General features: G+C 36.3%; 1 protein-coding gene and 1 pseudogene across 1 annotated transcript; both read right to left on the bottom strand.

The window, feature by feature from the left end:
• Positions 1–2416: 2416 nt before the first annotated feature.
• LOC116135133 (putative disease resistance protein RGA4) lies at positions 2417–5267 on the bottom strand. The gene is made up of 3 exons (XM_031420838.1): positions 4956–5267; positions 4088–4789; positions 2417–3997 (listed from the first exon to the last, which is right to left on the bottom strand). Exons 1-3 carry the CDS (start codon positions 5265–5267, stop codon positions 2417–2419), a joined length of 2595 nt encoding a protein of 864 aa, XP_031276698.1.
• Positions 5268–13083: 7816 nt separating this feature from the next.
• On the bottom strand, positions 13084–24912 carry LOC116135132 (annotated as a pseudogene).
• Positions 24913–25357: the final 445 nt, after the last annotated feature.

Genomic DNA, 25357 nt, shown 5'->3' with positions numbered 1-25357 from the left:
TTTTCTCTTTAGTACAAGGTCCTAAATGAAGTTCTACCATTGATAAGTTGGTGCTTGACAACTGCTTTGACCTTAAGCTATCCTCTGCTAATCATTGACAGAATTTTGAAATACTAGCCTTGCCAGCATGACTAGTAAATTAATTCTGGATTTTAAAGAGAAAACACAACCAGTCACACAATTGAATGATTTGCTTTCAAATTAAAATCAATAAATAGAAAGCATTGTGAAATTGGAGCTATGAACATTGAGAAGTACTGACAAAGGTTACGTAGGATAATTTGAGATTGATTGCTCCCAGTCAATTTTGTCCCCTGTGATACAAAGTTATGTGAATGGAGATTAATGATTATTTTAATAAACTAAAAGAGAATGTAATATTTTAGTATATGGTGACATTTGATGGAGAAAGTTTATGCAAAAAGAACCTCATTTTGCCATGTTCCTGTTACACATCATCTTCTGACCTTAAATTTCTTTAGACTGGGAGACAGATAAACTTTATGATACTTTGGTCACTGCATCAAAACTAAAGCAAGGATATTAAGTTTTCTTAATAAGAAATAAAAGCCCTTTCCAATATCCATATAAGCATAAGAAAACCTCAATGAGTCATAAAAGGATCTGAAAGAGCCAATTTAAGCAAATGAAGAAGCTCCTAACATGCTGCATAATCGATTCAACATTTCAAAGCATCAAGTTCATTAAGGGAAAACTTCTCAGATGTAACTGCTTTTGAATAGGCCGAAAATCTTTTCCAACCTTAATTGTTCAACCTGATAGAAAACTAAGGTTGTTATTTTGTGATGATTGCCAAACTTCTAAAGGACATAATCAAGATAAAATGGTGACCTTATGCGGAAAAGCAAAACAGAGCTCACAAAGGTAACAGAAATGAAAGATGTTATTGTAATTCCTCTCTTCTCCCGTTGGTCACATTCTGCTATTCTCTGTCTTGTACATCAAATAGCATTATAGCCACTTCGAAAATTAAATTCCTTTGCCCATTGGAAAATGCTAACCTGTAACATTGATTCATGATTATTAGCATTGACATTTGGATTCTAGAGTGATGCAAAATAGGGATAAATCATAGACTATATAAAACTCTGTTGACCAATATACTACCTGGGATTCTTTTTTTCTTTTTATATATCAAAAGCAGAGAAGATTTCTGAAGATAATTGTTTTATGCCTATACAAAGGGAAACATAAATTCAATATTATACCTATAGAACAGTTGCTATCTCAAAACGGAGTGCTCAAGAAGAGAACAAACCAAATTGTATAGTAAATCCTCTTCTCTTTTCCAGCCCGTTACATCTAGCTATTCTCTCTTGCAAGACACAAAGCATTAAAACCAGTACTTTGACTACTAAATTTATGTACCTCTGAGATGGACAATACATTGAGCACTTATTATCAGGCACATTTTCTACTATTTACACGAGTCTGATTGAGGTTTCCCCCTTTGACAGATAAATTAATCCTTCATAGCTTTGGCTTCAAGAATTTTCTGTGTGACTGATAACAAAATTTAACTTCTCACCATAGCAAGCCCAGCATGACTAGCGAATCAATTCTGGAAATTCAGAAACACAACATAATCAGTCAAACTGTTATGTTCACTACTTATGCAAAATGGAATTTCGCTAACTTAGGACAGCTAGAGTTACTGCCAACGTTGATAACCTTTTTCAATTGAACATAAAGTACTAATGAAGAAATAATAAAGAGCAGTGATCAAGTATAGCTAACCAATTTGATCTTCAGAGTAAATACCCCACTGGAATCCTTTCCAGGAACTTCCTTGCACCATTCTTTCGGGGTTCGATGTTTAGTTCAAAAAGGCTAAGAGACCAAATATCTTATTATAGCTAACTTTCAATAAAGGTAACTGCTTTTGACTGGTCTGAAAATCTTTGCCAACTTCAATTGTTCAACCTGATAGAAAAACAAGGATGTTGTTTTGTTATGACTGCTTCCCAAAGACCGAATTTCCAAACAAATAAAAATAGAACAGAGGTTACGAAGAAAACAAACCAGAACTCAGACAGGTAACAGAAATGAAAAATATTATTGAAAATCCTCCTCTTCTCTAGCTGGCCATATTCTGCTCTTCTCTTCCTCTGCTGCAAGCCACAAACCAAAAATTAGACAGATGTGACTTTTTGCTAAAAATTTAGCTGCGGAACAACAACTTAATATACTTAACAAGTAATATGTTAAGAATATAATAACAATAAGACCAAAAATTTAAAAGACTGATAGTTCTAGGGTGGCTTAGAGACAATAATATAACATATGATCTGATTAACAAATGTATCTAGTTCTGCTATTACAAAGAACAACTAATAAAAGAGGAAGCAATAACCTGTGGCCTTTGGGTTGAACGTAATTGCAGCTGTTTGAGAATTCAATGACCAGGGCCTCCTTGCACATATTGACCGTCAATTTTGATGGTAGAAATTTGAGTGATCTGGGGCCAATGCTCTTCCATTCTTTTTTTGAAATATTGTCTTAAAACAGGACATTCATAAAACTGCAATTTCTTCAATGTTGTCCTCTGGAGAAGGCCGTCTGGCAGTGCTTCTAATTTGCGACAGAAATTGATTTCCAATGAAGCAAGACATGGCATGATTGTAGTATATTCTTTTTCTTCTCCCTCCCTTATAATCTTATAATCCCACTCTTCCCATTCTTTCATATCCGAAAACTGGAGATATTTCAATTTGGGGAAGAGAATAGCTGATAATGATGATGAAGATCTGTCATCACTTTCTGTTCTCCAAAATTTATTGTCCACTCTTTTCACACTAGAAATTTTACTTATCCTTAGTGATTCAAGAGAGTGTAATTCTCCAAAAGGAGACAAATGCTTACAATTTATGCAAAATTTGAGTCTTAAATGTCTCAACCTGGTTAATGACATCACCCAATCGGAGTGAAAAGTGCTGCCTCTATATGATTGTATATCAAGTTTTTCCAAATTTGGAGGTGGTTGTAAGGCCTTGAGAAGTGATTCATCATGATTTATCCTCTGCTCTTCTTCATCCTCATCGAAGATTATCCCCAAACCAGAGAGGATTTTCTTATTTTTAAGTTCCATTTTCTCAGCCTCACTCACATTTTTCACATTTCCTAACACTCTTAAGACAAGTTTCCCTCGAAGACGGTTCAAATCTTTTAAACTTTCAAGATTACATGCTTTGTTACCATGAGTACCGTTACCGGCACCACTTACAATGAATTCACTTAATGTTCGGAGATGTGTTAATCTCCCAATCCCTATTGGCATGTAACTTAATGAATCAGTATTATCATTTGTTAAATGCCTCAAGTTTATTAACCTTTCCATTGCTTGAGGTAATTCTTTAAGTTCTTCACACCAAGAAATGTCTAAACTTTGTAGGTTATATAACTCACACAAAGTTTCCGGTAGTTTTTTTATATTTTGCCCAGATAAATCAAGATATCTTAATTGTATGAGTTTTCCTATTTCTGTTGGAATCTCTTTAATAAAATCACCAAATGCATCAAACTTCAATGCCCTTATACGATCCAATTTACCAAACAACTGTGGTAGAATATCATTCTCTAAAGGGTAGTCATTATCTTCACAACTAATGAAGAGACTGCGCAACCTTTCGACATCCAAAATAGAGACCGAAAATGAACTTCTTTTCTTAAGCATTAACATTGAATGATAAACTTTGTCATGGGAAGAGTTTTTGAATGGCTCTTCGACACTATCATTAATTTCTATAGTTATACACTCTTTCCGTTTCAGAAATTTGGCAAAGTCATGCATTAAACCATGAATCTTACAACTTATAATATTATCATTATCATCTTTTTCAATATCTAAGAAGGATCGACTTACTAAGTAGTTAAAATACCTTTGACCTAGTATTTCCATCTCTATATTTGGTTCTAACCCAAGATAACCTTGAGCCATCCATAATTTAATCAATTCATCTTTATTCATCCTATAACCCTTAGGAAAGATAGCAAGGTATATGAAACACAATCTTATCATAGAGGGCAAATCATAATAACTCAAAAAAAAAGCTGGTGGAAAACCTACCTTTGATTCTTCTCGTTTCCAAACTTCTTTATCTAACATAAAGTCCCACTCCTGACTAGTTTTAAAGCGTAATAGACTGCCCATGACCTGTATGGCCAAAGGCGAGCCTTGGCACTTCCCTACAATTTGTTTACCAATGTTTTCCAAGCGTCCACGCTCCTCAGTTGATCTTTCAGATAAGGCTAGTTTTTCAAACAATGACCAATTTTCCTTCTCAGATAATTCATTACTCCTTATAATATGCTCTATCATCCTCCAAGCAACTAACTTCTCATGACTTGTGGTAATTAAAATTTTACTTCCATCAGGAGCACCATATTTTAGAGTACCCAATGATCCCAATTTATTGTAATCTTCTATCCTCATATCATTTAAGACAAGAAGACATTTCTCATTTTTTATATGGTCTTTAATTGTTTCATTAAAAACATCATATCCTACTGAAATAGGCTTGCCTTCTGAAACTTCATTCTTAACGCTACACTTGTCTTCAGAGCCCAATATGTCTACCCATATTCTTTTACTGAAATTGTTAATCACCTCATTATTATTGTAAGCAAATTGAACAAGTGTTTTTCCTTTCTCTTCCATACCCACAATTAAGATCACACTAGCACCCTCACCCTCACCCAATAACTCGCTTACTAAAATATTTTTTTCCTCATCTCGATCATGTATCTTACTCAGATCAGATGAGGTAATCTGTATTTGTTTTTCAGTACTCTCACTCGCCTAAAGATGAAGGTTATCCTTCTCTTGGACAATATCATCTAGATTTTTATTTATTTTTTTTTATCATGACAGCACTTTGACGGCATAAAGCAACTGCTGTAAAGAAAACATGAGGAGCAAGAAAGAAGAAACATACCTTCTTTTTAAACAGAGGATTTTCAGCCCCCACAATTTGCAGTTTCAGAAATGAAGTGCTGTACTCATCAAAGTCGTCATTTATATCATAGCATATGTCTTTGAGCTTATTTAACCAATCCCTCACATTCGGTTTCTCCATTTCTTTTGCCTGAGCATCCGGCAGAACAGCTAGAATTTCTTTAAAGTTTTTGGCAATCTTTTCTACTTCTCTGCTGACACCCGATGCACGCAACACCTTTCTGTGTGTGTCTTGAACAAAGATTAATGAAGAAAATCGCTTCCACACATAGGGAACGATTTCAGGAGCCATAATAAAAGTTGATAATTGAATGAAGAAAAGGAAGAAATAGTTATCAGATGGATCGTGTTTATGCTGTGAAAATACCACCCCTCCATCTTCTCTCTTTTTATACTGCGTGACAAGGAAAGTGAATATTTCACCAAATGGGCAAAGTGAAGCCTTGCTTGGTGGTTTAGGTATATAGCTTTCCCCATCTATTAACTAATTGTCAAAATCATTCCTCTCTGTATTTGGCCTTTAGTTTCCTAAAACAAGAATATGAGAATTTTTTTTTTTTTTTTTTTTTTTTTAAGAAAAAGACGAAGTCATCTTAGTGTGCCTTCCTCCCAATTTTATTACCAGGCCTCACTTTTGGCTGAGGAAAGCCGTGGAACAAACTGGAAAACAAACAGGTAAACATAAACATCAAAACGAAACCTAACAACCAACATAAGGAAAAAACCATCTGGAACCAGACTCCCAAAATCAAGTTAACCGCCTGAGCTGAGGCAAACCCGCCTTGTCCAACAGAAGCATGCCTTTCAACTCCCTAGGTAACGACATAAACTCCAGAAATGTGTTAGAATTACCCTCCTCTCCCCGTCGAGCGAGGAAGTCAGCTGCACTATTCCCTTCGCGGAATTGATGAGTGATGGTGAAATGAACATCTCTTAACAGGATCAAAAGCTCATTCCAGTAGTCCCATAAATACCAAGCCGTGCACTTGCGACTACTCAACCAAGAAACAACCAAAGTGGAATCACTCTCGATATTCAACTGATTAAAACCCAGCTCTTTACACAGTGACACACCCGCAATTAACGCTTTCAATTCAGCTTCATTATTAGTTCCCTGCCCGAAGAAAGAAGAGAAAGCCCCTTTAAAATTTCCTAGCACATCTCGAATGACACCTCCTCCCCCACAGCTGCCCGGATTACCCCGGCAACTGCCATCAACATTCAGTTTAATCCACCCTTCAGTCGGTTTCCTCCAATATACCAGCTTCGGAATATTCCGTGACCTCCCCACATAAGGCACTTCAAGATCCCGTAGAATAACCTCATCCCTCGCAGATATCGGCCACTGTTTCACCATCAGAGAGGAGATTTTACGTATCCAAACTCTCACTGCCAACTAGACACTTTCCGCTGATTCAGTTGAATTTTCCATGCGAGCTTTGCAACGACGTCTCTAGAGGCGCCAGGAAATGATAGATGGAATGAGACCGAGAAGGACCCCATTGTGACTCGACTTCGTGGCCGAATTAAACCACTGCATTACCGTCAACCACCAAGGAAGACCTTGAACATATTTAATACCCAACATGTGGCTGCCTTTTTCCATACCTCCGCAGCAATACTCCCATTACAAAGTACATGATTTAATGTTTCAATGTGCCCCTAAGCACAGCAATTACACCGAGATGCCAACGGGATTCCAAGCATTTGCACCCGAGCGTCCAGCGCTAACCCATTAAACCGAGCTTTCCACATGCACACAGAGATTTTCCGCGGAAGAGAGTGATGCCAGATCCAGCCCATGCCTAGATGTTCAGTTCCTTTCACACATATAAGGTCCCACGCAGAAGCCAACGTGAAAACTCCCTTAACCTCTGGTTTCCAAATGGTAATATCCGTTCCCACCTTACAGCCACCACTCCATTCATTATTTCCTCTGTTTTGTCAATACCGACAAGATCCACCAGAACATTCTCATCCCATGAGCCATCAATCCAAACATCTTTGATCTTGAGCTGAGAGTGCCCTGAATCACGACTAGCACCTAAAGGCCCACTTGCCAGCCACCTATCAAACCAAAATGAAGAACTGCCCTCTCTAACCTTAACAAGCACATTTTCGGCCACATCAGGAAACACCTTCATAATAGACTTCCAGAAACAGGAAGCATTTCTTCTGGTCTCAGCTAAAAAAATGTGGCCGTGTTTAACATATTTCGCCCGGAAGAACTTGGTCTAAAGGTTATCAACAGTAACCAATCTCCAAGCGAATTTCATGTGTAGTGCCCGCTGTACCTCATGGAAATTTCTGATGCCAAGACCCCCTTCCTTGTATGGTTTGCATATCCTATCCCAAGCACACCACTTCATTTTTTGTTTCCCATTCACATCACCCCAGAAAAATGTCGCCATCAAAGAGTTAAGTCTACTAAAAACCTTCATCGGCACATTTAAAACTGCCAAGAGATGTGTTGACATACATGCTAACACATGTTTCATGAGTGTAAGCCTACCACCTTCAGAAAGAAGTTTTGATTTCCAACCAGCAATTCTCCTCCTGACTTTCTCCACGAGAGGTTCCAAATGCCTAGATGTGAGTCGACCAGAAACCATGGGGACACCCAAATAAGTGAACGGAAACTTTCCTTCCACAAAACCTGTCGTTCGCATAAGAATACGTCTCCGGGCAATCGTTATGGACTTTGAGAAAAAGACAGCCGATTTTTCCTTATTGATAAGCTGCCCTGACCACTTTTCATAAACTTCCAAAATATTTAAAAGTCGTTGAACAGATCGTTTACCCCCATTCACAAACACTAAGAGATCATCAGCATAGAGAAGGTGAGATACCAAAGGCGCACCCACTGGATGTGAGTAACATCTAATACGACCAACTTCAAAATTCTTACAAAGTAATCTAGACAGAACCTCTTCCATAATAATAAATAAATATGGAGAAAGTGGGTCACCTTGTCTTAGACCCCGAGCTGGCTAAAAGAAACCTTTGGACGTCCCGTTCATCATAATAGAGAACCAGGGGGATGTAACACATTCCCTGACAAGATTACAAACCTGAGAGGAAAACCCAAAGGATGTTAGCACATTTAACAGGAATTTCCAGTCCACACGATCATAGGCTTTAGCCATATCAATCTTCACCATAATGTTACCACCCTTTGTTTTCTTATTCAGAGAATGAACCAATTCTTGTGCTAGTGTAATATTCTCAAAAATGCTGCGACCGGGAATAAAAGCGCCTTGTTCATGAGAAATCAACTGTGATAAAAAAAGAGTCATCCTATGAACTATCACTTTTGAGAAAATCTTGTACGCGACAGAACAAAGGCTAATCGGGCGAAACTTGTCAAAACTCTTAGGCTCCTCTACCTTCGGAATCAACACCAAGTAAGATGCCTTATAAAATCTAGGTAACGTAGTACCCGAAAAGAAATCCTTTGCAGCATCGAGTACATCCTCCTTGATCAGATCCCAACAGCTTAGATAGAAACCCGAACCAAAACCGTCCGGTCCAGGTGAGCTCTCTTTCGTATAGATTTCAGCGCAGCCAAAACCTCTGTCTCTGTCGGGGCTAAAGCAAGAGCCAAATTATTTTCCTCAGATACAGACTTCTGGATAAGGGGAGTCAGATCCACCTATTCCGCCAAAGAAGGATTTGAGAGAAAATCTTGGAAATATTTTAAAGCTCCTTGATGCACCTGCTCCGTAGAGTTCAGACTCGTACCATTCGCTAGCCGCATGTGAGAAATGACATTGCTTTTCCTCTGTTGATTAACAACTGCATGAAAAAATTTAGAGTTTTGGTCACCTTCTGAAAGCCATTTCTGTTTTGCCAATTGAGAAAGCCGAAGTTCTTCACGTTTTTCCCAAATATCCAATTCAAGTTTTGTAACCAAGTAATCACATTCTACTTCTTTATCATATCCCCCTTGTAAATGCGTCTAAAACCTCCAACTCCCTCCAATTCTTTAATATTCTCCCAAAGCCAAACAACACTTCTTGTTCCACGCCCGTAAGCAATTTTCGTTTTCTTTAATTTCTCCGCCAACCGATGTAAACCCACAAAATAGTAGGTTCCTCCAAACTTCTTCAACACATCTCCTGATTCTGTATGGGTAACCCACATATTTTGAAACGAAACGATGGGACCGTAGCCTACCTTTTGCTTTGGGACGATGAGCATAGGACATGATCCGAAGTCTTCCGATTAAGGTACTCGAAGCAAGCTGAAGGAAATCTGTTGGCATAATGTATATTAATCAGAGCTCTATCAAGACGCGCCCAACTACGAGTATGCCCCTCATGGCCATTACACCACAAGAGGCGTCTTCCCATAACCTGCATATCCAATAACCCACAGTGATCAATACAATTATTAAATTCGTCCATTGACATAATAGGCCTTGGATGACCCCCAACTCTTTCACTATCTTCCCGAATAACATTGAAATCCCCAACCACCAGCCATGGATCTTCCTTAGAATCAACCAACTCCAAGCTTTGCCATAAATCTCTACGTTCAATACTACTGCACTTAGCATAGATAAAAGAAATGAAAAGGTTCTCTTCCCCAAACCGAAAAATCCCTGAAATTGATTGGTTAGTCATAGATAACACCTCCCAATCACAATCATCACTCTAGAAAATCCAAATCTTACCGTCAACAACCGCATTACTACAATGGTTCGGTAACCCCAACAAATAGGCTAGACGACTCATCTTATCATCTGCAGCAAAAGGTTCCAGAATTCCCACAATAGACACACCAAACTTCTTAACTAAACTTTTTAACTGATTATGAGAACTACCTAGCCCTCGCAGATTCCAAACCAAAATTTTATTAATCATAAATTGAGTTTAGAAGGGCGGGATAAAACCCGTTAGGAATGTCTCACTGTATGTTTTTTTTTTTTGATTCCATCTTACGACTCGTTTGCTTACTCTCCGACTCCGAATTATACTGTTTTTGTCTAGCCAGTGCGCTTGGTTCATCTTCACCCTTCGGATCTGAAAGTGTCCCATGATTATCCTTCCTTCCGACAACCTCCTTTCTACTTTCGCTCCTCGTCCTACATTCTACTTCTCGAACTTCGAAAATCAGATCAGTGTTGCCCCCCTCATACGAACCTTGGTTCGGATCATCTTCCTGAACCAGCAAACTCACCATTGTACTACCTGCATTAAACTTCTCCTCCCTACGCTCCCCCTCTTTTCCCTGCAAAGAAACTGACTCTTCTCTAATCACTGGTTCCACACTAGCTTCATCCACCAGTTCAACTCTGCGGCAGAGTTGCTTTGTGCCAAATCCCTATACTCTGAGATCTGTAACGTAGGCATGTCCTTTCGAGAATTCTCTGCAATACCATCTCCTACCAAAGACGATATATGGTCAATCCCTGGGACCCTGTTCTGTCTCACTTTGTCAGACTGCACCAGAGTTCCTGTCTTTAATCTATCTGTAACACGCTCTGTCTCCCCCTTCTTCTCACTTGTTTTCCTTTCCTCACTGACTTTTTCTTTCCAAACTTGCTAGTACTGGATCAATGATCTGTTATTTTTTTCCTCTCCTGCCTTCCATCCAGCCTCCCCTATCCGACAAACCACTTTTGTATGCCCTTGTCTACAGCACTTGGTGCAGTAAAAACCTGGTTTTTCATACCTGACTTCTTGCCAAATATTTCTATTTGCTGACACAGTAATAGGGAACCCTTTGATAGGCTCCTCCTTAAGATTCATTTCAATACACAACCTTGCACCCGTAGCTCTCATTTTATTCAATGTAGCATTATCAGTGCCAAGGAAACGGCCAAACCGAGTTGCTAGAATTTGAAGACAATCCCTTCTGTACAGATGCATCGGCAAACCTGGTAAGAATATCCATTGAGGAGCCAAAGGAGATTCCTTCTTAAGGTCAAAGTCCCTGGTCCATTTGAATAGCCGAAATGGGTTCCCCTCCACAGATCTTCCTTCCCGTGTCCAACCGTGGATAAAGTCACGTTCATTTTTCATGTGAATTAAGATATGATAGTCATCCATGAAACTAATCTGTGGGATCTCTATCAGACCCCAGTTTTTCACCACATGCAGACGTAACTTGTCTATGGAAGGCCTCACTCTCATGAATTTCATCACCAAGGCAAACTTCAAATCTTCTGCAGCCTTCACCATCTCTGATTCCGAAAACACAAAGCCCAACTCTCCATCAATATCCACCGGAAAACGCATTGGTAACTTGAATGATGTGTTGTCTGCATGTTTAGAAACCTTGTCTGTATGTTTAAAAATCGCCTGGGCATAAGAAAAATTCAAAGGATCACTAAAAACGCTGTTCCCCACCGACGGCAAGGCCATCAGAGGGGCAGCGCACGCCTTGAAAAGGCAACCCTAGGAGTGTACGCACCCAGACTAGGAAATCCGAGATCCTCGGACTTTCCCTAACCAGCGAAATATTTTTTCCAAAACCATGTATTAGATGTATCATTCATTGATTATTCTTACGTTTAAACTAATAAGACTGTCACAATAGACAATAAATCTAAAAGACAACAATTATATTAGTTGTAAGAATTGATAATAAAGAAAATAGCATATTCATGGGGTAGACATTTCAGTAGCTAATTTTAAAGCTTTAGGTTTCATAAAATTGTGTAAGACAAGATCTCAACATTTATTATTATCTTATTCAAAACAAGGTTGGAGGGGTTAATTCAAAATCTGTAAGTTTGAAAATTTTGAGAAAAGAGATTTAATAAGAGTACTACTTTGTTACCAATGGAAAAATCTCTATTAAGGGTTGGAAAACTTTGCTTAGGAAAAATGTCTAATAAGCAAATAACCTTCAAGAATTTTGCACAAATTTAACTTCAAGTTTTCCGTTTTCGATTTTTTGGGAATTCTTTCGAAACAGTTTTGAGAAAAACGAAATATCTAGAAAAAAACTAAAAAGAAATTCTGTTTCTATATAGTTTGAGCCTCCTCCAATAACATTTTATGTTCCTTTATGATTCTTTTCTCATGTTAAAGATGACTGTCCAAAGTTTCTACAATGGAAAGGAGAGAATTGTGCTCGAAATAATGTTTGATACATTACAGATTTTGATAACCTATATACACCGATATTTTATACCATATAATATATAACATTATTCACTACAACATTATACACATATAGCTATGAAAATTAGATACAGAAAGGAAAATTGTAGCAAATACATCTTTACAACTACCAAACTCAATATTTATAGCTAATTGAAATAATTTTAGTGATAAGAATTCCTCCCTCAAAGCTAATAGTTATCTCTTGCTTTAACTTATAAAAATTGTGGCAATAACTAGTCATTGAGCCACAATGTATTAGCTATGATAAAACATTGTAGCTAATTAATGTATTTAGCTATAAACATTTTATTTACATGGCATATAGTATCATTATTAGCTACAAGTTTAACNAACCCAACCCAAAGTTGTTTCAGCTTGCAGTTGAACATCCGACTGGTTTGGGTTGAATTTGGAACTCTGTTTTAAAAACCGGACCGGACCGGCCGGTCGGACCGGTTGGACCGTGAACCGGTAGCTTCTCCGGTCCGGTTTAGGTCTCAGGGGGGTTTTTAAAATATTTTAAAAGTATGAGGGTTACTTTGTAATTTTATAGGGGTATTTTGAAGATATATCAAAAGTTTAGGGATTAATTGGTAATTTTATTGGGGTATTGTTTGGAATAAATAAAAATTTTAGGGACCAATTTGAACTTTTTTAGGGAAATTTTTGTAATATATTAAAATTTAAGGGGTTAATATTGAATTTTTTAAAAATAAAATATTGCTGATGTCACCGGTCCAACCGGTTGGACCGATTGAACCGTGACCCGGACAGTAAAACGGTTTGCCCTCCGGTCCGGGTCTTAAAACAATGATTTGGAACCGGCCAGATGAGCTTAGGAATTATGGGCTTAAGGCACCAGATGCACATCACATGTGAACTGTATGCAACCTGATTGTGCAGATCCTAGTGTATAAATAAACAACCAACAGAAATGGATAAGTTACATTGGAAACCTTGCAGCAGGCAATACACCCATTAGTTGATCAAATGGCTTGAAGGGTTTCCCAAGTGAGAAGTGAATTTCTAATTTATCAATATTATAAAAATCTGAAGCACGCGGTGCCTAATCAAAATGTTTTTTTAATCACAGTCAATGACCAATAACTGTTTTTTTAACAAACTCAGAAATCAAAATGATGTCGTTTTCACCTAATTCAAGCAGCATCTTTAAAATCAAAACGGTAGCGTTTTGGGTTGCAAACATTAAAAAGATGCTGAATGAAACAATCCACGACAGCCCCCCTCAAGCTAAACTGTGCTTACAGTTTCAGCACCAGCAATTCAGCAGCAGCAGAACTTCAATAGACAATAAACCCAATAATCTCTTCAGATCTTCAAGCTTCAATACTGAACTTCAATCTTCTCAATATACACTTTGGACTAATCCACCAACATTATAACCACCAGTGTCACATGCCCTTATTATGCTGGCATACATGTGTTCAGTATTTGAAACAGCTCCATTACATGTTTCTTCTCTAAATCGCCTTTAAAGGAGATTACTCTTGAATGCAATAATCATTTTTTGGCGGCAACAGCAAAACGATGCTAAGATAGAACCGAAGAACGTTTTGGTAGCATATCTCATGAAGTTATTGTCGTCTTCATTGGAGAGGAAGACATGGCGGTTTCTGCAGGTAAGGCTTCTACTGCTGCATCTGCCAGATCCGTGATGAAGGAAGAGGTTCAGTTCAGGGCAGGTACACGTCCCCAGTTCTGAATGCCGGATTGAAGAGCCAACTCCCTGTACTCCATGTCAATCTCTTCAAGAGTTTCTATGTGTTCACTCACAAAGCTGCAGCGTAAAGACTACAATCAATTTAACTCAGTAGATTACAAATTTAGTGCCCATATCAACACGCAAATTTTCTATTTTAGTGACTGGTCATGTACCTGACGGGAATCACCAGGAGACTCTTAACACCTCTCTGGCCTAGCTCAACAAGAACTTCATCAGTGTAGGGCTTCAGCCATTGTACCAGCCCAACTCGACTCTACAAAAGAAAAGAAGGGGAAAGAAATGAAAATTCCAACAATTTAACCAACCAAACATTATAGTGCCCAACCTAATGATAAGGGGAAAACAAAAATCGGTGATGGAGAAAGTTGGTAGACAGCAGCTCCAGACAGTCCTCATAATTAAGGGAAGACAAGAAAGATGGAAGCTGAAACTTGTGAAATTGGGTTTCACAGTCGAACCTGGTATTCCAGAGTATGATCATTGCCAACTCCTCTGTCTTTCAAGTTCTGCATGATTAGGTATCCTCCATTGGATCTTTGTATGGATCACCAGCATTCTCAACGTAACTGACTGTATGCGTGGGCACTGAAGAATATCATTACCTGTAGTTCCACATATATAAGTCAAAGACAAGTTGTAGAGAGTTAATCTCGTCAAATGACCATAACCCAGGCAAGTTAAATTTTAATATATATACTGATTTTGTGCTTCAAAAGAACCATATAGAAGAAGAGGCTCTAATTAAATGCACCTCCTCAAGGTTTGAGAATTTCTCCAACTCTTTCTGAATCAAGTCAGCCATAGACTTAATGTAACCTTCTCGTTGATACCAGGACCATATGATGGAAACAGGCATCCTTGATAGATATGCATCTTCCCTGACATATTATTCTCACTCAAAAATGGTTTATGATATACAAATTTGATTTACTACAGACAAGAAATTAGAGAATATACTGAAAAAGGAAAAAAAAAGCAGCACCTAAATATTCTCTCGAGAACAAGGATGCTTGACCCAGTTGTAGAGATAGAGAACTGTGGATAAAGCAGTAACACAATGGGCCTCGTAATTCTGTCTCTCTTAATCTGTCCATAACATCACATTTAACAAAACAAAAGGAAAAGAGCTCATAGATCCCATGGCAGTTCAACGTGAGACAAAAAGTACCCCATGTTACTAAAGTGAAAAGATTGTAACCTACCTGCTGCACTGCCTCTTCTGTGAAGGGGTACCAATAACTCATTCCAACATATATATTCACAGGTAAGTTCTTTGCTTCTAAAGCCATTTTAAGTGCATGTGCCTGCAACAAGTTTTTCAAAATACAGGTATACAATATTACAGACCAAAGCATTTTAAGTTTTTCAAAATTGAGAAAAAAAAAAAAAGAGCACAGATTTTCTAATAAAAACATTTAGAAAAAGAAGAAGAAAGTAGACCAAAGCAATGAACAAAAACAACCAAAACATAAACAATATCACAAATAACAGGACATGTTCAACCTGCTCGTTTTTTATTTTCCACAAAGGTGAGCCACATCCTATGGAAGCATATCCTTCTTCACTTTTGGGAGCTCGTAGCAATAGAAAAATGCTAAAAATACTTTTTTTTACCCACTTTTTGACTCTTTTACCCTCTATTCAGTACGTATATAAAAATACTGATAAAACGATAAAGATGACTCTCCAAAGATTCCACAATGGAAAGGAGAATTGTGTTTAAAATAATGTTTGATACAATACAGATTTTGATAACATATATACAACGATATTTTGTACCATATAATATATAATATTATTTAATATGTTGCCAACAAATTAACATCACCATTCTAGAAAAATAGTAAGCGCACAAAATTTAAGAAGAATGTTTTAGTTAAATCTGGTTGAGATTGAATTACTAAAGCATGATTCATACCCTTAAACCTGTTCATTAACTCTTGCCATTTTGCCTGCAAAACTAATCAGATTTTTAGAGATGACTCACGCTTCAACCTGCAAAATTAATCAGATTAATCAATGTACTATAAGTATTAATCAATAATTTATATTGTACTTGAAAAATCATTTTAGTTAGAAAAGTTCTTAAATTAGTCAAGCATAATTCATACCATTTAGATTGTTGGCTAAAGATAAAAAAGTATTTATGTATCAGAGAAATAGTCGCCTTCTTTCCTGCAAAACAAATCAGATTTTTAAATAATTTATGTACCTGAGCAACTAAAGATGATTTAACTTCCTAAAAGTATATAAACTAAAGATAATTTAAGAAGACAGTATGTATTATGACACAAAATCATTTTCAAAGATTTAAACACAATTTCAAGTTTTGAATGGCAATTCAGATTTACATAGTCTAAAAACAAATTTTCTGTCAATGCTTTGTTTTCCCCTGAAATTTTCCAAATTATGCATCAATCATCCACTGCTAAAAGAAAAACTAATGTTTTGCACAATTAATCAAAATTCACACACCTATTCTATGAACAATTGTTGCACTGTGGAGTTAAGATCACCCATCCATTGTATTTTGTTAGAAAAAATAATTGTTGCACTTATTTTGTCAGAAATGCAATTAAAGAATTTTATCACCAATCTCTTGGTAAGTGTTTTGCCAAAAATCTCTTTTAAGAAACAATTGTTGCACTTATTTTGTCAGAAATGCAATTAAAGAATTTTATCAAAAATCTCTGGGTAAGTGTTTCGCCAAAAATCTCTTTTGAGCTGCTTTTATCAAAAAAATAATAATAATAATAAAATAAAATTACCTGAAAGCTTCTTCTAGATAAGCATTCCCAAACACACTCCAACCAGTTCACCACTTGTTAACAACAAAGTCAATTTTGTTGCTTAATTTTCGGAACCAGATCATCATGACCTACCAATGAAAAAAGCTGCAAAAGCACAACAGAAAACTGAATGCAAAGAAAATACAAATGGTGATACTCTATTAAACTACTCGTAAGAAAGATTCTTATCCATAAAGTAAAAGAACAGATTTCAAATTCGAATGAGAATAGTTTGAATAATGCATAAGCTACTACCTCCTTAAGAGCATCCTGATTCCAAAACAGCTCATCCTCTTCAATTTCATCATCGAGCAACTTAGTCAACCTGCAAAATCATTAATTTTAGTCTCTCCAATTACCACTCAAGTATTACATCAATACAATCATAACTTGTGAATTTTACCACTACACAGCAGGCATACTGGCACAGCTTTCATTACATGTAACACCACATAGATAAACTACAAATAAGAAATTCCATAAGCCGAGAATCAAACAAGAAACTGTAAACCACAAACCGGAACTGCTTAAAATCATGAGTTCAATTCCAAAACATGCATTTCTAAGTTGCCAGCAAGGTGTTAAGACAAATGCCATAATAACTCTTACTTGGCAGGCAATCTGGTCACTGCACAGACAGCCTTCTCTGGATCTGGAAAGACATATCAAACAAACAAAATCAAGAGCATGCACTTACTAAGCGATCAAGCAAATCATCACTGCACCAAAGAACATCAGGCCTATGAAATACAAATTATAGGCAAATACATTTCACAAAACCAAATTGGAAAATAAAAAGAAATAAAAAATTCAGGTCAGCCATTCCAAGCTCTTCTTTTGCAAACTAATGTGTTGATCATGGAACGTTAATGGTAGAACTTCAGAAATCTATGCATTTGGTTTCCATGAATAAAAATAATGTTAGCGAAGAATGGGTATTTTTACATTTTATTTTTGGTAAAATAATTCAGTGTACACAAAGAGAGCCTGGAAAATTAGATGAATATTTATAAAGTCAGATTTTACACGATAGTTTCTTTTTAAATAATAAATTGGCACTTTACATGCCATTGCATTTTCTATCCACTTAAAAATGCATCCTAGGAAGGCTGCAACCCTGTGGAGGGGAAACATTAATTCATGCAGGGTCTGTATATTTATAGCAACTTCAGAAGGCCACATAATTGAATAATTGAGATAAAAAAGCATAACTAGAAGAAAATGGGGTCATTGACAGTTACACATTTTCAGTGGATGCCACACCAGCATTTTTACCAAAAGTATTATCTTGTAACCACCTTAGATATGGTGAACTTACAATGAATAGATGTAGTTGAAATCTCTGACTGAAAGGACGTGCCTTTACTGAATTCCAGATATGAATAACCTCTGCAAGGAACTTATAAATAAGTATAAACCGCTTTCAGAACTTATAGATGTAGTTGAAATCTCTGACTGAAAGGACGGTGTACAATCTATAGTTGGAGATCACTTTTCTAATGAAGAACTCAGATCAATAACAAATCAGAGAATGCTTACCATCCTTTGACAAATACCATATCTGTGGGCCACTATAGACAGCTTTGTGCACTATTGCTCTTTTCTTAACTTCCTCCTCCTCCGCTAAATTACATTCTAAGTTCCTCAAGTTCATGATCTCTACAAAATTACAGTTCACACCATTAAAGTTGCGCTCATACAAGGAAATGGTCCATAACTTCATATATATTAATAACTTTCCAGAAATTCATGAGTTGATATTATATACCATGTACTGCAATAGCCTAACCCGTCTGAGCTGCTTCCAGAAGCATCTCTTGTTGGGTCATCCTCTTCTCCTCTCCTTCCTTTACATTAGTATGCACTACACTTTTTTGAGTTTTAGATTCCAAAAAGAAAATTTTGGTAAGTGACCGATTTTTAGTTTTAAGTGGAAAAAAATGCATCAAATCAAGTTATAGATGAAAATGGTCAACACATATAAGGGTAAAACATGCATTGATATACACCATTGTGATGGCTGATGAATTCGTAGTTTATATAGCCTTCAATATGAATACTGATATACACCAGCATTTTTACCAAAAAATATTAGCTTGCAACCACCTTAGATATGGTGAACTTACAAGGAGTAGGTGTGGTTGAAATATCTAACTGAAAGGATGCGCCTTTACTGATTTCCAAATACGAATAACCTGTGCGAGAGATTTATAAATAAGTATAAAACGCTTTAAGTATTGACAACGGTGTACAATCTATAGTTGGAGGTCATTTTTTCTAGAGAACTCAGATCAATAACAAATCAGAGAATGCTTACCATCCTTTGACAAATACCGTATCTGTGGGCCACTATAGACAGCTTTCTGCACTATTGCTCTTTTCTTAACTTCTTCCTCCCTCGCCAAAACACGTTCTAAGTTCCTCAAGTTCCTGATCTCTACAAAATTACCAGTTCACACTATTAAAGTTGAGCTCATATATAAGGAAATGGTCCATAACTTCATATATATTAATACTTTTCCAGAAATTCATGAGATGATATTATATACCATGTGTTGAAAATCGGAGTAGTTAAAAAAACATTAAAATTAAAGAACAGCACATACTAACACATAAAAAGACACACGATATTTTACGTGATTCAGTATAACTTGCCTACATCCACGAATGAGATGGTTTTCACCATAATAATATGAATATAATACAAGTGTTTCATCACACCATCAACCTTCATTCTGAGCGATTGTTGGATCCTNCGTGCAACTTAGTCATCCTGCAAAATCATTCATTTTAGTCTCTCCAATTCCCACTCAGGTATTATTACATCAATACAATCATAGCTTGTGAATTTTACCACTACGTGGCAGGCAAACTGGCACAGCTTTCATCAAATGTAACATCACATACATTGCACAATCCAGGCATGATTGACAATGTTTAATGTTTAAACTCCGCGTAAATGTTACACATTAAAAGTGATATAAGACTATTTGTTCAAAGAAATGAAACTGTACCTTCATTTAGATTATCAGATTTTATTTCTTATCACATAGTAATACTTTAATTACAAGTCAAACAACTACCAAAAATTGAAACAATTCATTCGGTAACGCTACCACTGTATCCTCAATTTGCACATAAAGAATGCTACTGCACCAATTTCTTCTTTAAAAAAAAAAAAAAAAATTAATGAAAAATCATAGTCCTGGCAATTATGTTCTCCCTGTAACTTTACCATCTAGCAATGCAGGGAAAGCCACCATCCCAAACTCTCTCATTCCGGTACAGTAACTTATAAAAAATAAAATTTCCAAGCCTCGGCTTCCGGTAACACTACCATTACAGCGTCGTAGTTTCGCATTACCACAACATAAGCAACGAAGAAGAAACTATATGAAACCATTTCCTCTTCAGCTTGTCTGCTATTCCGAACAATGGATTTAATCTCTTTGTGCTACCATTTAGTGCTCTGTGTTTCCCTGAATTTTCTGTTACAATTTCCTAAATTGAATCTAAACAAACTATATATGTTGTGATTATGGTAAGGATCCTAATAAAACAATCATGAATCAAACAACTGAAGAAAGAAAAAGTATTTTACATCCAAATATTGTTCAAATAATATAACTATTTACAACCACCAAAATTCATTTATTTATCTACAATTGAATTAAGTTGTTATATAGACATCCCTAAGCTCTTGCATATGTTAGAAATGAAGAAATTAAACATCATCTCCTTTTGTGCTTTGCTCCGTATACTTTCTCAATGTTAGCCTTCCTCTACAAAACAATATTAACTAATTAACTCAAATTGGCAATAATGATAAAAAATTTGGATAAATTTTGGTGAACGTGATTCATACCATATTTTCAGGCAGTCCTTCTGACTTCTCTGCGTCTTGCTTCTTATTCTTTTCCATTTCCTGCATGTAATTACGGTTTGATTTCTTTATATTAAAGCTATCACGTGAACAATTGTTGCAATGTGGAGTTAAGGTTACCCCTCCATCGTTCTTCTTTATCATGATAATCAATAATAACTTTGCTGAGTTTTGGTGTCAATTGTTCTCCGTAACCAAAGATCTTCATATTTGGACATTCATAAATCCAAAGAGACTCCAAAACTGGGAATTCAATAGAATATGAGCCTGAGCTAAAATGAACAATGTTATCTAGACCTCCAAGGCGCAACGACGACAAACTAGGAAATACAATCCTCTATATTGCTGATGTTTCCTCATTTGTGATTATTTCATGTAGTGTTGAGCATCCAACTATGCAAAGGCTTCTAAGCTTCACCAGTCTATTGACTAAGGACGGGCTGAAGAGGTTTTTCACTTTAGAGCTACTCATTATGTCTATAGAAGTCAAGTTTCCCAAACTTGGGGAGGTTGTGGTGTGATCTTTCCTCCATGGTGCTATACCCTTTTCCTCATATTCCTCTTCTTCTTTCGTCCCGAAGATGAAGATCTCCTCTAAATTCTTGCAATCCCATATCCTTATTTCTTCCAAACAAATAAGACTCTGCAATAAAGCTGGTGAAAATAGTTTAATTAACTTTGGGCATCTTTCCACACTTATGTAACAAATGACTTTGGAACAATGTTTGACAACCTGTTGCACTTAAGCACAACTAACGATTTTAGCTTATTGAAGGACTAGGTTGAGGGTTCACCATGACGTATTTCAACCAAGTTGGCAGGGTTCCAGATTTGTAGTTCCTCTAAGTTTTTGAATGTTAAGTTTGATGCCCCTTCCAATGTATTTAGGAGATACATCACATTCTAATCACGTATTATTAAACCTTTCAACTCATTGAGACCACTATCTACAAGTTCATGAAACATATTTTCCGAACCAATGATATATAGATATTCTGTTTTTCCAATTACCAAATTCTTAACACAATCAAGCAATCATGAAATCATAACCTCATTAGCGGAGATCATAATTTTCCTTGAATATTTGATTGTCCTCTCGGAAAAGATCCTCACATCGAAAAATTTTGCATGCATTTCTAAGTTGCCAGCAAGGTTTTAAGACAAATGCCATAATAACTCTTACCTGGCAGGCAATTCGGTCACTGCACAGACAGCCTTCCCTGGATCTGGAAAGACATATCAAAGAACAAAATCAAGAGCATGCACAAACTAAACGTTCAAGTAAATCATCACTGCACCAAAGAACATCAGGCCTATGAAATACAAAAAACAGGTAAATACATTTCACAAAACCATATTGGAAAATAAAAAAATTCAGGTGACTAAGGTGAGCCAATCCAAGCTCTTCTTTTGCAAACTAATGTGTTGATCATGGATGATGGAACTTTAACGGTAGAGCTTCAGAACTCTATGCATTTGGTTTCCATGAATAAAAACAAGGTTAGTGGAGAATGGGATTTTTTATGTTTAATTTTTGGTGAAGCAATTCAGTGCACATGAAGAGAGCCTGGAAAATTAGATGAACATTATAAAGCCAGATGTTACAAGATAGTTTCTTTTTAAATAATAATTTGGCACTTTACATGTTATTGCAGTTTTTATCCACTTAAAAATCTGCAATGATTATATCACTACAGCCCGTCCTAGGAAGGCTGCAACCCTGTGGAGGGGAATCATTAATTCATGCAGGGGCCTGTATATTTATAGCAACTTCAGAAGGCCACATAATTGAATAATTGAGATTAAAAAGCATAACTAGAAGAAAATTGAGTCATTGGCAGTTACAAGCTCTGCAGGAGATGTTGACAGTTACACATTTTCAGTGGATGCCCCACCAGCATTTTTTTCCAAAAAATATTAGCTTGCAACCACCTTAGATACGATGAACTTACAAGGAACAGATGTGGTTGAAATCTCTGACTGAGAGGATGCGCCTTTACTGAATTCCAGATATGAATAATCTGTACGAGAAATTTATAAATAAGTATAAAACGCTTTCAATACTAACAACGGTGTACAATCTATAGTTGGAGATCACTTTTCAAGTGAAGAACTCAGATCAATAACAAATCAGAGAATGCTTACCATCATTTGACAAATATCATATCTGTGGGCCACCATAGACAGCTTTGTGTACTAGTGCTCTTTTCTTAACTTCCTCCTCTACCACTAAATTACATTCTAAGGTCCTTAATTTCATTAACTCTACAAAATTACAGTTCACAGCATTAAAGTTGAGCTCGTATAAGGAAATGGTCCATAACTTCATATATATTAATAACTTTCCAGAAATTCATGAGATGACATCAAACACCATGTGCTGCTATAGCCTAACCTGTCTGAGCTGCTTCCAGAAGCATCTCTTCTTGGGTCATCCTCTTCTCCTCTCCTTCCCTTTTCCTTTTTATTCCCTAAAGATCGAAAAAATATAAAAGACTGGATAAACATTCATGCCAACTTATAGGATCACAAATTACAAACTGTGACAACATTGTGTGCAGAGAGTCTCTTCCTGGTATTGTAGATAGACAAACGTGGCACCAGAACCATAATTGTAGAAACACTAAAGAAATCAAGGGCCCAATAATGTAACTATACAAATACCTTGATGTAAGCCCATGAATTGAACTGAGTGGTATAGGCCCTTAGTTTCAACTAAGAGGCCAAAGATTCAGGTTCCTAACACCAACAAGTGTAAGTCAAATCAGATAATAAAGATACTCTAATAGTGTAGGACAAAAAATAAAAAATCTGCGAAAAGCACAACACCGAAAAACAGATGAATGTCTCAATATAACAGAACACACTCACGTCTTCATCAAAGTCACTATCAAACTCATCAGCAACCTCTGCCTCCTCTACATAATTATTATCATTCTCTTCCTGCAAAAAAAAAAATAATAATAATAATAAAAAATAAATAAATAAAGTAACACACACACACACACACACACACACACACACATATATATTAGTGTGTCATAGTAAAACTTGTAGCACTTTGGAGTTAAAACCGCCCATCCATCGTATTTTGTTAGAAAAAACTATTGTTGCACTTATTTTGTTAGAAATGCAATTAAAGAGTTAAAATCACTCAGTAAGTGCTTTCCCAAACATCTCCTTTTAGCTGCTTTTATCCAAAAAAAAAAAAAAAACAAAACAAAACAACACACAATTTTACTTGAAAGCTTCTTCTAGAGAAGCACTCCGACCACATTCATTATAAGCAGTCCTCTTGTTAACAGAAATTTCATTTTTGTTGCTTAATTTTCAGAACCAGATCATCGTGATCTACCAACGAAAAAAGTTGCAAAAGCACAACAGAAAACTGAATGCAAAGAAAATACAAATGGTGACAATCAATTAAGCTATTCATAAGAAAGATTAAGTGGTAGACTTTCTTATCCACAAAATAAAAGAACAGATTTCAAATTCGAATAAGAATGCTTTGAATAATGCATAATCCACTACCTCCTTAAGAGCATCCTGATTCCAAAACAGCTTATCCTCTTCAATTTCATCATCGAGCAGCTTAGTCATCCTGAAAAATCATTCATTTTAGTCTCTCCAATTCCCACTCAAGTATTACATCAATACAACCATAACTTATGAATTTTACCACTACACAGCCAGCAAACAGGCACAGGATTCATCACATGTAACATCACATACATTACACAATCCGGGACAGGATTGATATTGTTAAATGTTTAACCAACGCGTAAATGTTACAAATTTAAAATGATATAAGACTATTTGTTCAAAGAAATGAAACTGTACCTCCATTTAGATTATCAGATTTTATTTCTTAACACATAGTAATAATTTCATTTCAAGTCCAACAACTACCAAAAAATGAAACAATTCATCAGATCACGCTACCACTGTATCCTAAATCTGCACATAAAGGATGCTAACTGCACCAATTTCTTATCTTTAAAAAAAAAAAAAAAAAAAAAAATGTAATGAAAAATCATAGTCCTGGCATTATGTTCTCTCGGTAACTTTACCATCTAGCAATGTAGGGGAAGCCACCGTCCCAAACTGTTTCATTCCGGTCCAGCAACTTATCTTTTAAAAATAAAATTTCCAGGCCTCGGATCCCGGTAACACTACCGTTATAGCGTCATAGTTTCGCATTACCATAATATAAGCAACGAAGAAGAAATTATATGAAACTTACCTTTTTCCTCTTGTTGCTCGAGAGGCGCGGTCGAGAAAAACGACAGAAGCATCTTCTTTGCTCGAGGTTTCTTCCATTGCCTCCGCTGCGGCTTCAACAGAAATTCTTTTTTCAGTTCTTTCGGGAAATAAATGTCGAGCGCCTCGAGTGTCGCTTGCAGATGAAAATTTCTAGGTTTTCTAGTCGACTCTTCAACGAATTACGGAAGAAACTGACGAAACGAAGATCAAATAAGGAAGAAGAAAGATCGAGAAGGAGAGCGAGAGGGAAAAGAGAAGCTGTTTGGTTACCGAGAAACAGTGGAGTTTTTGTAAGGGGTTTGTTCTGGAAAATATTAAAGACCCCCGAGTCTTCCTATTTTCATATTGACCCTTTAGGTTTCAATGCTATCGTTGTCCCCTTAAATTTGTCTTTAATATCAAATTTACCCCTATGGTTTCTTAACTAAAACATGTATTTAATATATCAGTCAGTATACTGTATAGAACTTAACTGAAAATTTTTATTTTAAAACTAAATTTACTTTTATCAAATAATTCAATTTCTTTTTTTTTTTTCTGCGTTTTCAAATAAACATATTGAATGCGTATTTATTTTTCACTTTTTTC

Source organism: Pistacia vera, unplaced genomic scaffold, assembly GCF_008641045.1.
Source record: "Pistacia vera cultivar Batoury unplaced genomic scaffold, PisVer_v2 Contig294, whole genome shotgun sequence".
NCBI lineage: Eukaryota > Viridiplantae > Streptophyta > Magnoliopsida > Sapindales > Anacardiaceae > Pistacia > Pistacia vera.
This window is presented reverse-complemented; position numbering and strand designations above follow the sequence as displayed.